Genomic DNA, 13,642 nt, shown 5'->3' with positions numbered 1-13,642 from the left:
ACTGATGCAGTGCAACATCCGCTGACTGCCATTAAACAGCTTGGAAGATCAAAGATACTTTTTAATATAACTCCTACTGGATTCATCTGAAAGAAGGAAGTCATATACGCCTAGGATGGCTTGAGGGCGAGTAAATAATGGGCTAATTTTCATTTTTGGGTCAACTAACCCTTTAAGCGTAATTCAGAAAGACATTCAATTGCAGTTATTGAAATCAACATAAGAAAACGCCGAGCTGAGAGTAGACAGTGAGTCTCACCGAATGGTTTGTGCTGAATCTGATCTGAGGGTGCTTCTCTCCTGAGGTCCCTCCTCCTCCTGAATCTTACTGATGACCTTCATACCAGCCAGCTGCAGTCCTGAGTCTGAGCTGCTCTTCTTCATGATGTCCACCACCTCCCCCATCTTCTCTATGGAGCTCTTCTTACCCTGCACCTTCGGACTGTTGAACACTGCAGAGAACAGAAAACACTTGCTTAGAGGAAGAAATGTACATCTACTTGCTCTAAACACTTCGCTGCTTTTATCGAATAACCAATTTTACAAAAAAACTGATGGCTCGATAAAATATATGTTGCTGGATGGATGTGGCTGTATTTTGTTCAGAGAGTTTTACAAAACTCAGAATAGCAATTAGCATGAAAAATTCTTTAACTGGACACATACTATTATTATTATTTTTTTAAGACTTATCATGTCTGATAAATCATCTGCTAACCGTCTGCTGAATTTACACATGGAGGCACTATTCTTAGCACTGGTCAGGATGGATCCATCACAGTTTTTTTTTTTATTATTAAATGCAACACTTTCTCACTGTGAAGTGTAAAGGCAGTTGCAAATGGTTAACAATATTTAAGGAAGACAGACTATTTTCAATTCAGTATGCAAATATAACTATGCAAATATCAGTCATTATCAAAGTCAATAGAATCAAATCCTGAGAACTGAAATGCTGCCCAGTGGACGATTCAAACACCCCATATGAAGAACACTTATTAGCTACATTACAAACAGTTATCAGCCAAAACCTTTTGCTGCCTAATGCTCAGAACACATTCTGTGAAATGCATCACTTCCTGTTGCAGAGGGGAAAAATCTAGTGCATCAATAATCATGTCATTCAGCAAAAGTCATGTTGGATAAAAGTATCGGTTAAATGAATGAATGCAAATGTACAAGTGCAAAATTCTGTGTCATTTTTTCTTGATTCTGTTTTCTGATTTAATACAAATATATCAAAATTGACCAATTCCTTAATTTTTTTGGCAAACAAAGCACTGCACAACTACTGTTTAAATTAAACCGTGAACTAAAAATGATGTGAAAATGGCTTGAAAATGTTTTAAACACCATGCTGGATTACGTGCAGTAGACAAAACTACGCCACTCGTTCACACAGACATGCATATTTCCTATTTAAATAGCAGTCTATGCAGTTTAATATTTACAGACACTAGTCCATATCGATCTGATTATGTGTGCAGCCCTACTTCTGATTTATTCATCCTAAACGTTGCCAAATTCTGTATTATACTATAAATTCCATTTTTATGACTGGATTCCACAATTCTGCATGCAGTTTGTAGAAATCATACAGCCCTACCAATATAAACATGCACATCGGTGATGGCAATCAGCTGAACTCAGCCTAACAACACTCCTTTAAAGACAAGTTCTTGTTTGCTCAGCAAATATAGCATTATGAACAAAACAAGGAGTTCCACTAACAGTCACATCCACAGGAGAGCAGCAACATGTATAAAACAAAGGCTTGCCTTTCATCTTCTCCTCCAGGTCATCAGGATACTTTGTGTCATCTTCAGTGGGAAGTTCACTCTCGGTCTCGCTGCCCGTGTCTGCTGGGATCTCTTTCTTAGCTTTCTTGGACACAGAGCCCATGGTGGAGGAAGAGGCTGAGGAAGAGGACGATGCCGTAGCTGAGGACAACGATGAAGATGATGAAGCTCCTTGGCCTCCGAGCGAGCTATCCATCAGCATTTCCTCGTCCTCGAGGCCAGCACCTCCACAGTTCAGGTAGTGCTTGGTGAAAGTGTGGGAGCAGAGCAGGTCACCCAGACAAGACGCCTGCAAATTCTGTTTCAGGTAGTGGAGGACTTTCCGCGCCACTTCACTCGAGAGGGACAGCTGGATGAGAGTCGACTCGTCAAGCTCTACCATCTGAAAGATACCAGGAGAGAGAGGAAAAGATAACATGAATAATCCCAAACATGCTCGTTTAGTAGAGGGAATTAGTCATTGCCTAGTTCATTTGGAGCATGTAGATTGACATTGCCAATGTGAGGAGATATATTCTTCATATTTTTTTTCTGTCAATGTCAAATATTAATACTGATATCTAAGTAACAGGGTGGCCAATGACCATAATAATACAAATAAATATTTCAAATAATTTATACTAGGGATGCACAATATTGGATTTTGCCGATATCCAATATGCCGATATTTTTCAACTCATTTTGGCCGATACCGATATATTTCCTTTTGTTTGGAAACAACACCAAGTCTCGAAACTTTGAAAATTATAAATAAACTATATATCAATCACTGCATTTTTATCCCCAGAAAGATGCAGTGTTAACCCTAACATTTTATTTTAAGATTTAACATTTGTAGATGGTCTAAAGCAAGAGTTCTGAAATTTTCAAATTCTGAAAATATTTTAGAGCTTATGCTATCACTGTTTACTCTATCATACACCGAACGCGTCATTCTGTATGTGCTAGGGTGGCCAATGACCATAATAATACAAATAAATATTTCAAATAATTTATACTAGGGATGCACAATATTGGATTTTGCCGATATCCAATATGCCGATATTTTTCAACTCATTTTGGCCGATACCGATATATTTCCTTTTGTTTGGAAACAACACCAAGTCTCGAAACTTTGAAAATTATAAATAAACTATATATCAATCACTGCATTTTTATCCCCAGAAAGATGCAGTGTTAACCCTAACATTTTATTTTAAGATTTAACATTTGTAGATGGTCTAAAGCAAAAGAGTTCTGAAATTTTCAAATTCTGAAAATATTTTAGAGTTTATGCTATCACTGTTTACTCTATCATACACCGAACGCGTCATTCTGTATGTGCTTTCACAGATTAAATGCAGCGATCCAAAACAGTGAATCTAATCATCATTCAGACAAAACTTTGCTTGAAGAATGAGCCACACTGCTGACGTGATCTAATCACTTGCACACCCTGAGCACATGTGAGTTAATGTATTCCTTTAATCGGCAAGACGGATCTGCATAATGTTTCATATCCGGCCGATGTCGATATTTACATTTAAAGCCATTTTCGGCCGATTCTGATATCAGTCCGATAATATCGCAAATCCTAATTTATACAATATATAACAAACATTTGGGGTCAGTAAGAGTTTTTTTTTAACGTTCTGAAGGTCTCTTATGCTCAACAATACTGGATTAACTTGACAAAGTAAAAATGAAAAAGAAAAAAAAACAGTAAATACAATATTGTGAAATATAATTGTAATTCAAAAAACTATTTTCTACGTTGTTAATATATCTTAAAATATAATTTCATCCTTTGATCCAAAGCTGAATTTTCAGCCATTACTCAGTCTTCCTGCTGCTTCATGCATGCTTCAATGCTGATTCGAGGTCGTTTTATTTTCTATTTGCAACGCTTACCAAAAATTTTAACGTGTCTACAAAGAGATGTGTGATTTTTAGCAATAGATATTATAAACCATAGTAAATATGCAAAATAAATCACATTTAACTTAGGGCTGGTAATCTAACATGTTACTTAGATGAATTAAGGTGAAAATGAATGCCCCGCCCCATACCTACGTGGGTCATCTGACATTTCATACAGCTGATTGATGACAAACATGAGGCAGGGCAACAACTCACTGCGTGATGGAGCCTAGAGAATGTAGTTAGAATGTCCCTACAATTCAAGATAGGGGGCAAAAATGCCTGTTTGAGATTTTGTCTCATATTTACATTTTATACAACAGTTCAGTAAGAAAGAAGTTAATATTGTATTATTTTAGACACAATGATGCTGTCTGTTTTGCTCAGTGTTGCCAACGGAAATATAAAGACAAAGCAGAACTGTTCGTCTCCAAGCAACACACAGCGGCATTTCATTTCTTAATGCACATTTTGAACGAATTGGGTGAACCATTTGGCGTGTTGAACCATTGGCCATATGCGGGTTGGATTTGAAGCGACGCTGCACAGACCGATCGGTGTGACATCAAAGTACCGCGAGAGCGATTCAAAAGCATGCAGAGCTGTCTGTTCTCTATAGCTCTTGCGGTACTTTGATGTCACACTTCGATCGATCTGATGGTGATGATCCGCTTCAAGTCAAACAAGCCTAATGATTCAATGGACCATTCATAAAGAACCATTTACTTGTCCTGAATGAATCAGCCATTTGAACGAATCAAATGAATGAATAAATGACTCAATGACTTAATCATTAAGACATTTACCACCACCTACTGGCAGTTTTAGTTTATTATTTAGAGTATAATTTCATTAAAGAAATTATTTCATATTTCCATAATAATAATAATAAAATTAATAAGATTAAAGGTATAGTTCACCCACCCAGAAATGGCCCCTCATGGTCCAAAAGAGTACAGTAATTATTAAGAGTAATTTTTTTTTTGTAATTTATTTCAAAGAGTGAAACTTTCATATATTCTAGATTAGGGCTGGGCGATAATTCGATAACAATAATTATCGCGATATAATTTTCCTCGATAAAACGATAAGAAGAGTTCGATAAATGTTCGATATAACGTTTATGCGCCAAAAGCGACACGAAACAGAGTGACACATTTGAATCGCACCACACGGACCATTTATCCGCTCAGACCAATGTTCAAAACGGCCGCGCGGTGCAAGCTCACTAGAGTAGATGCGTTTACTCAGTCACGTGAGCTCTAAGCAGCGCTGTGAGATCCAGTGTGAAGCGCTTGAACTCAGCGAGGAACACAAATGACTGTGATTTAAACTAGTTTAATGGCAAACAGGAGAAACACTGTGTGCAACGAACGAGACCATCAGAAGGCTTTTCAATCTACACATCGCCATCATTTACCATGGATTTACTGTAGTAACATTCACTGCACAATGGTATTGTGGCACAAATGTGGGATATTCACATTGAATTTTATTACAGGAGTAATGGTATATAATTATAGTTATACATGTGTGCATTTATACTGAATGTTTTTAGACTACTGTTTTTCATACAGGCTACTTAACCAGATAGTTATATTTTTACCATGGTATTGAGGTGCTATATGTGTGGTTTTAACATGATTTAAATGTATGCTACTATGGAAGACCAATGCTTACTTAAAAAAAAGAAAAAAAAGAAAACTAAAACGGTCAGAATAAATGTAACCATATAAAACTGAGGTTGCTACAATTTTTACAGATGTTACTGATTTTGATAATGAACAAAAATTTACCTCTGCATCCTAACTCAAGCTACTATCAAATGTGCATTTCTAAGAGACAAAAATGTGATATTAATATTATCAGGCAACCCAAACCTGTTTCTTGATTTGAAACAATATTACTCATTAGAACACGCAGAAACTAAGAAATAAATTTTTCTATTTAGATATTTATTTTAAGGAAAATTAATGGTCTGGTTTCTACAACGTTCACTGTGGAGCAAAAATCTGGCTTTAAACTCGAAAGAAATAAAGATTATCGTGATAATTATCGATATCGACTGATATGAAAAAAATTATCGTGATCATTTTTTTGGCCATATCGCCCAGCCCTATTCTAGATTCATTACATGTAAAGTAAAACATTTCAAAAGTTTTTGTGTTTTAATTTTGATGATTAGAGCTTACAGCTCATGAAAGTCAAAAATCCAGTATCTCAAAATATTAGAATATTTCCTAAGATCAATCAAAAAAATAAAAAGGTTTTGCAAAACAGAAAAGTTCAAGTTCTTTAAATTATGTTAATTTATGCACTCAATACTTGGTCGGGCTCCTTTAGCACAAATGACAGCATCAGTGGGGTGGGGAATATGAAAGCGATCAGCCTGTGGCACTGCTGAGGGACTATTGAGCCTTCAGCTCATCTGTATTGTTGGGTCAACCGTTTCTCCTCTTTCTCTTGAAAATATCCCAAAGATTCCATATGGGGTTCAGGTCAGGCATGTTGACTGGCCAATCAAGCACAGTAATATCACGGTCAGAAAAACACTTGGAAGCTTGTCAGCAGATGGAGGCATAAAGTGCTCCAAAATCTCCTGGTAGATGGCTGCATTGACTTTGGACTTGATAAAACACAATGGACCAACACCAGCAGACGTCACAGAACCCCAAATCATCACTGACTTCGGAAACTTCACACTGGGTAGGGATTGTCATTTAATGAAACTCAAATGTAAATATTCTAATAATTTTGATACTGGATTTTTGACTAAGCTCTAATCATCAAAATTAAAACAAAAAAACTTGAAATGTTTTACTTTACAATAGAATATACAATCTAGAATATGAAAGTTTCACTTTTTGAAAAAAAAAAAAACTTCACAATTCTAATTTTTTTAGATGCACCTGCATATGTAAAAAAAATTATAATCAAAGAAAATATTTCTTGCTGAAGCTACTTTTTGATGCTTTACACAACAATGACTTTAAATTAACTTTTGGGAGTAATTTCTCAGCCAAATTTGATGTGCGAATAATTTGCGATTAATTAGATTAATAAATCGCCAAATCATGTAATTAATTAGATTAAAAATTGTAATCGCGTACCAGCTCTAATTTAACTACAAAAGGGGAAAACCTATGCAGGCTTAGGTTGCAAATGCATCCTAAATTAAGCTGCCAGCGAACAGATGCTAGCTAGCTTGGGATCAAATGTTGGTTGGTTTGTTACTGGTAAACTTATATTTTATTTACATTTGCGTATATGGTAGATGCTTTTACATAAAGTGACTTGTATTGAATTCAAGGATGCATTTATGTCAGTGCTATTAAATTAAAGTTCTGGTCCGGTCTCTATATTATTTCCTTCCAAGTGGAGGTCTAGATAATACTTTTTTGAAATAGTTATATATTTCCATCTGGGCAGCAGTAGTACTTTGCAAAAGAAAAACAATCCAAAACAGTCAAAATAGTCAAAGATGAGGATATTACAGGGCCAAAGCAGTGGTTTTTGAGTAGTTTTCTACAAAACAAATTAAAATATTTCATTATTCATTATTCATATTAGGCTACCATTAATTTTGTTTAAATACCCATTTGTTTATTTTATTTATAGAGCACAATTAAAACAACGCAAGGTTGACCAATGTGCTGTACAATCACTAAGGGTAAAATAAACTAACAACAGCTAATAAAAATGAGACCAACATCTCAGAAAGGACAAAAAGTAAAAATAAGCAAATAAAACAAACATCAATGGAGAAAACGAAAGCCACTTTGTAAGATCAATCTGTTGAGCCTAAAGTTAACTGTAATAAATATAGTATCAAATTTCTTTTAAAAGAGCCCAAAGAAGGTGAAAGTCTAAGATATTAAGGCAAACTATTCTAACGCTTTGGGGCCACCACTGAAAATGCACGGTTAACACTCAATTTTAATCTTGTCCTAGGTAGGTTTAAAATCATCTGGTTGGATGACCTTAGATTCCTTTGGGGTTTGTGTACATGTAAAAGATCAGTTAAATAAGAGAGTGCCAAATTGTGTAAAACTGTATATACCAAGAAAAGTAATTTAAAATCGACCCTGTAATAAATTGGAAGCCAATGTAAAGTAGCTAAAATAGGTGTTATATGCTGGCGTTTATCTATGTATGGCAGAAGGCCATGTGGTGGTGTAAAGTTACTGTATGGGGGTTCAGGGTTTCCCTCTTGAAGTCTAGACCATTATTGTATTTGATTACAATACATATCTACAAAAAAAACTATGTACAATCAAACTGCTCTCATCATGAGCAGAAAACAAATTCAGTTAGTAATTTCAAAGTCTTTTCTTGCCATCTACAATTTTTTTTTTCCAATTATAATTGTTTATTATGAAATGCTTTTAACAGGCTGATTAATAATGCTTGTCATTAAAAAAGTAGTCACAAACTTGGTTTATTTGTGTTTGCTGCATTTTCATTTTCTGCAGTGTTTTAGTGAAAGTATCAAATTCTGCTACTGGTGTTAAAATAACTGTGATATCTATTTTAGCGCCTCACGTCTTTAGAGGGCGAGAGAAGCAACAAACACAGAGCGGAAAGGGCTTGAAAGGTTTTGGTTTTATATAAAAAAATTAGAGGATATAACTTGTGTTGTGTACAGCTTGATTGTTTTGACACTGACGCTGCTCACTTTAAAGGGTTACTCCACCCAAAAATGAAAATTCTTAATTACTCGCCCTCATGTCGTTCCAAACCCGTAAGACCTCCGTTCATCTTCGGAACACAAAAAAATATTTTTGATGCATTCTGAGAGCTCTCTGACCCTCCCATAGACCGCAATGTAAGTAACCCAATCAACATGCAGAAACGTAGCAAGGAGATCGGTAAAATAATCCATGTGACATCAGGGGATCAACCGTAATTTTACGAAGCTACGAGAAAACTTTTTGTACGCAAAGAACATTGCTGTCTATGGGAGGGTCAGAGAGCTCTCAGAATGCATTAAAAATATCTTAATTTGTGTTCCGAAGATGAAAGGAGGTCTTACGGGTTTAGAACGACATTAGGGTGAGTAATTAATGACAGAATTTTCATTTTGGGGTTGAGTAATCCTTTAAACTAGAAAGTGTAAAATGGTCATCCTGTGTCTGCTGTCTGACAAAGCATCTTGTCGTCTAGCATCCAAACACTATATAAACGCACACAATTCCTGTCTATATATACACCTGTCTATTCAAGAGCTCAGTCATTCACATATTACATAAACAACAGGTCAATGTTCAATGAATAATCAAATGTACATATGCATACCAGTTGAAATTCCCCAGAAACTATTTAAGGACGGGGACAGAATAATTTCTAGATTTATTTGGAATAGTAAAAGACCACTGATTAAATTTAATGTTCTACAATTAGCAAAAGAAAAAGGAGGAAGGTCCCTGCCATGCCTGCAAGACTACTATATTGCTGCCAACTGAGAAATTTGGTGTGTTGCTGTGATTTTACCTATACTGCCAATTGGAAACAATTGGAAATCTTGCAAAGCCCAATTCCAGTTTAGTCACTTTTAGGTGATAATCAATTTAAGGAGATATCTGAAAACATAACTCAGTGGACAAAATGTGGTTTAGATTTATGGTATAAATTGATGAAAAAGTTCAAACTAGAGCATCAGATGAGAATATTAAGTTGGATAGTTATGATTCTCCGTTCTACCCTGCTCAGATGGATAAATGTTATTATTTCAATAATAACTGCTTACTGTTCTATTATATCAAAGGGGGAAATTCAGGATTTTCTGAATTTAATGATCAAATTTGGTCTGGAGAAACAGGATTTTTATAGATTTTGACAAGTTAGACACTATTATGATATGAAAATCAGAAGAGTAACAAATGATTATTCCTCTTTGATAAATGTTTATTAAAGTGTATAATACTATGTATACTGTATAGTATTATACACTTTAATAAACATTTATCAAAGGGGAATAATCATTAATAATCATGTATTATAATATGTATAATCTGCTAAATGACTAAATGTAAATGTAATACAAATACTTGTGAAAAATTATTAATATCTGGTTCATTTACCTGCATTCAAGATATTAGAGGCCATTCTACTGAGTATATCCAAGAAAAGTGGGAAAAGGAAATGCAAATGTGTAATCCAGCTGAAGAATGGCGGAACTTATGGCATTCACAGTGTGTGGACTAATCAGTCAAGGGCTCTAAGGGAATTTTGTTGGAAAAATACAATTAGTTTCTTTATTATGCCCAAAGTGAAAGCAAAACAAAAACGAATGACAAATCAGGGCTCCTGTTGGAGGCAGTGTGGGACATTATTGGCTGATCATGTACATGTCTTCTGGACTTGTCCAGTCTTGAATTTGTTTTGGTCAGAAATAAATTCTAGCATAGAGGAAATGTTGGAAATTGAGATTGAAAAAACAGCTTATAGGCTATTCTATTTCTTGGCCACATACCTGATTCTGTTAAGAAAAGGAATAAATATTTACTCCGGATTCTACTAGCAGCAGCAAAAAAAATGATTACTCGTCTATGGAATATATATATATATGTGGAATATGTATATTATTCATTAATGTAAATGTATGTAACTAGGATCAACGGCTGCTTGATAGTACGCCTACAGAAATTAGTATTATGTTTATGAATGTATGACCACAAATATTCACGTATACATTGTAGTGTCTGGACCAATCAAACAAACAATATATATTTTGTTAGCTATATTTAACAAATACTCTGTAACACCCCTCAGTTAACAAGCCATATGAGGAGGACCTATGGACCCTTCCCCCGAAAAGCGTAACACCCCAGGAAAGCCGAACAGGCCCCTGGTCCCCATGGCAACTAATGCTGATACTAGTTCTTATGCTTCCTGTCACTGTTTGAGATAAGACTGCAATCTAGCGGTCGAGATATATATATATATATACCGATATTGTGTTTTTGAGAATCGATACAGTATCGCCAAACAAAATATTGTGATATTCACGTGTATCGATATTTTCTTACACCCCTACTTTTAATAACTGGTAAATTAAGTGAGAATTCAACCCAAAAATTAGGTTTACACCGTTTGCGTATTACAGGTTTGCATAAAATTTATTGTTTTCCATTGTGCATTTTTGTGTTTTTATGCACGTAAGAGGAGAAAAGATCTGCTGCAGAAAACAGCATCTGATTTCTATATTTAAGCAGCATAAACATGAATGTAATTCAAACTGATAGTTTAAACCATTAAATTTTTTTTCTTATCCTTAAATGACCTAGGATATGCATTACCACATTTTGGCTGTTTTTATTTAATAAAAATAATTTAATGATATGACAGCAGATCACAATGCAATTATCTGTCCAAAGTAAAGAAGTGTGGAATTACTGCCATATTTTGTCAGTGCTGGTAAACCATACATAACCTAAAGTTCTTCAGTGTCTACTAGGGTTGCACGATTAATCGAATGTGATTGTCATGAGCATTTTGTCAGTAAAGTCGGTTCCATGATTAGTAGTAAAGCTCCAGCACGTGCTTTCAGATGGAGCACCATTTACTACACCGAGTCGTAGTTCACTAACAAAGAAACCCAAAATCGCGTTTATAATCACAGACGATTTAATCGCGTTATAATGAAACCGAAGATATCGTTCTGCGATAATGAAAGCTGTTTGCGCAGCTTCTCAGTGAAATATGGCTCTGTGTAGTAAATGCTGCTCCATCTGAAAGCACATGAAAATACCACATTTAATAACATGTTTTTACTCCAAACTCACTTTATAATGTCAGTTGAGTGTTTGAAATAAATCCTTCTGTGAGATGTGGCTTCTTACACAGAATAAGACACGTAACATATTTCATAGTATTCTAAGCAGTGATAAAGGCATTGCGTTATTATATACTTTATTATAAGGAAAATTATAATAAGAAGAACTCTGATAAACCATATATTGTCATAGACGTGTATTTATTAGTCAAACTGAATCAATGAAAGCATTTAAATCTTCTGTTTATTCAGCTGCAGCGATAGGGATTTCCTAGATTTCTTCTGCAGGGCATATTTGGAGTTTCAGCGCGAGAGCGCCCTCTGGCCTTTGGATGGAGATTTACTACTGATCACACAACAGTGCTTCACTGACAAGATGCGCATGACAATCGCAGCTTTTGCGATTTCATTTCGATTTATCGTGCAGCCCTAAAATGAGAGCAGCATATAAAGTGTTTGGTACTGAGCTCCATGAATGCACACAGCACTAACCTGCACCGGCGGCGAGCCGTCGTTACTGTAACGAAACTCTCCTTCATCCCCGGCGCTGACCTCCTCATAGTCCTCCAGCATACGGACCATCATGCCACTCTTCAGGTTGTCCTGCACATACTCCACATAAGCTGAACGAGAAGTGAAGTCAGAACGCGTCTTGAAACCGTTTGCCGTTTTCTTCTTCTTTGGTGGCGTGACCGCAGCCATTGCTGTAGTGGCCATGAAGGAAGACGAAGCTGAGAAGCGCGGCTGAAAGATGGAGCGGACGGTGTGTTTCTGGATTTCGTTATTTATTTCCACAACCCCTATGCTTGGGCTTGTGGAGGTCAGGGGCAGCTGCCGGTTGCGGTCCCAGCCCATGACGCGCACCAGCTCTGAGATGAGGTTGGCCATGGCCATGGTGAACTCGAACTCCCGCTGCACACGAGCGTGCTCTGATTGGCAAGCTGCTGTGGAGGAGGAGGGGCCAACATCCTGACGCTCAGAGGTGGACTCCACCCCTGCCGTGTTCAGCTTGTCCATCAATGAAGTGACGCACAAGTAACGCTTCACCAGAGAGAAAAGCAGCTTGCCTGGAATCTACAACAGACAAACAAATTCTTAATTTCTTACACAAAAACATTTGTACAGTGTCAATGACAAATAGAGTCCAAGCAACAGATCTTAGAAATGTAATCTTTGGATATAAATTTCAAATCGGTGTTATTTTAGCATCTATTATTTTAGATACGATTATAGCTTTTCTATTTTTGTATTTTCCATTTTTTTATTTGGTTAACATAAAATGTCATTTTTGTCATTTTTTAGTCATCACTTTTTTTAATGTCTATATAGCTTTTATTAAATTTAATAATTTATTTGAATATTAATTTTAGTTATTTTAAATGAAAATGAGAAATGTTGCTTTGGAAACTAGCTGAAATTAAATAATTTGTTAAGTTTTCTTATATCTAATATTTTAAGTTAAATATAATAAGAATTATTCAAACAAAAATGCTTCACTGCTTGTTTTAAGAAATAATAATGAAATATGATGCCAAACTACTTTTCAATTTCCTCCCACAGAGGACTTTTCTTCTCTTATAATATCGACATTTTAAATTTTCACAACTAAATCACGTTTTTAACTTCTCATTTTTAATTAAGATAATTAATGTATGAATTGCAGTTTAAGTATTTTTAAATTAAAGGGTTAAGTTCACCCAAAAATGAAAATTCTGTCATTAATTACGACATGAGGGTGAGTAATTAATTATATAATTTTCCTTTTAGGGTGAACTATCCCTTTAAAAAAATTAGGGATGCACCGAAATGAAAATTCTTGGCCGAAGCCGAACAAAATGAAACACTGGGCCGAAGGCCGAATACTGAACACAGTTTTTCGAATTTACCCCCCCCCATGTAGGCCTATTTTGCCTTTTTTTCCCACCATTGCATAAATTAAATAGCCAAAATGTGCTTTTTACTGTTTTGTCCTGCTTTTCAAAAAAAAAAAAATCAATTACAAAACTACTATTTATATTATATAATATTTACTTAATACTGAACTTTTTTTTTAACATTCTAGACATTATACCAGCTAAGCACGATTTAACTTAAAATTAATAAGTTAGTAAAAAAAAATTTTGGCCATTTTTGAGACTTGAATCAGGCATGTATTTTTACTGTACAAATA

At 35.4% G+C, this 13,642-nt stretch overlaps 2 protein-coding genes across 2 annotated transcripts in view; both read right to left on the bottom strand.

Annotated features, from left to right (window-relative positions):
- LOC107564217 (cullin-9-like) overlaps window positions 1-2,181 on the bottom strand; it is a 36,289-nt gene extending 34,108 nt beyond the window's left edge. The window contains exons 1-2 of the mRNA XM_016249225.1: window positions 1,779-2,181; window positions 260-452 (exon numbers count right to left, since the gene is read on the bottom strand). Of these exons, the coding sequence (XP_016104711.1) occupies window positions 260-452; window positions 1,779-2,181 (596 nt within the window). The remainder of the gene's footprint in view (window positions 1-259; window positions 453-1,778) is intronic.
- Window positions 2,182-11,881: 9,700 nt separating this feature from the next.
- LOC107564212 (cullin-9-like) lies at window positions 11,882-12,542 on the bottom strand. The gene has a single exon (XM_016249222.1). It carries the CDS (start codon window positions 12,487-12,489, stop codon window positions 11,902-11,904), a length of 588 nt encoding a protein of 195 aa, XP_016104708.1. The 5' UTR covers window positions 12,490-12,542; the 3' UTR covers window positions 11,882-11,901.
- Window positions 12,543-13,642: the final 1,100 nt, after the last annotated feature.

The sequence above is a fragment of the Sinocyclocheilus grahami genome, unplaced genomic scaffold (genome assembly GCF_001515645.1).
Source record: "Sinocyclocheilus grahami isolate Dianchi unplaced genomic scaffold, SAMN03320097.WGS_v1.1 scaffold916.1, whole genome shotgun sequence".
NCBI lineage: Eukaryota > Metazoa > Chordata > Actinopteri > Cypriniformes > Cyprinidae > Sinocyclocheilus > Sinocyclocheilus grahami.
Note: the sequence above shows the minus strand (reverse complement) of the source record. Positions and strands in the feature narration are given on the sequence as shown.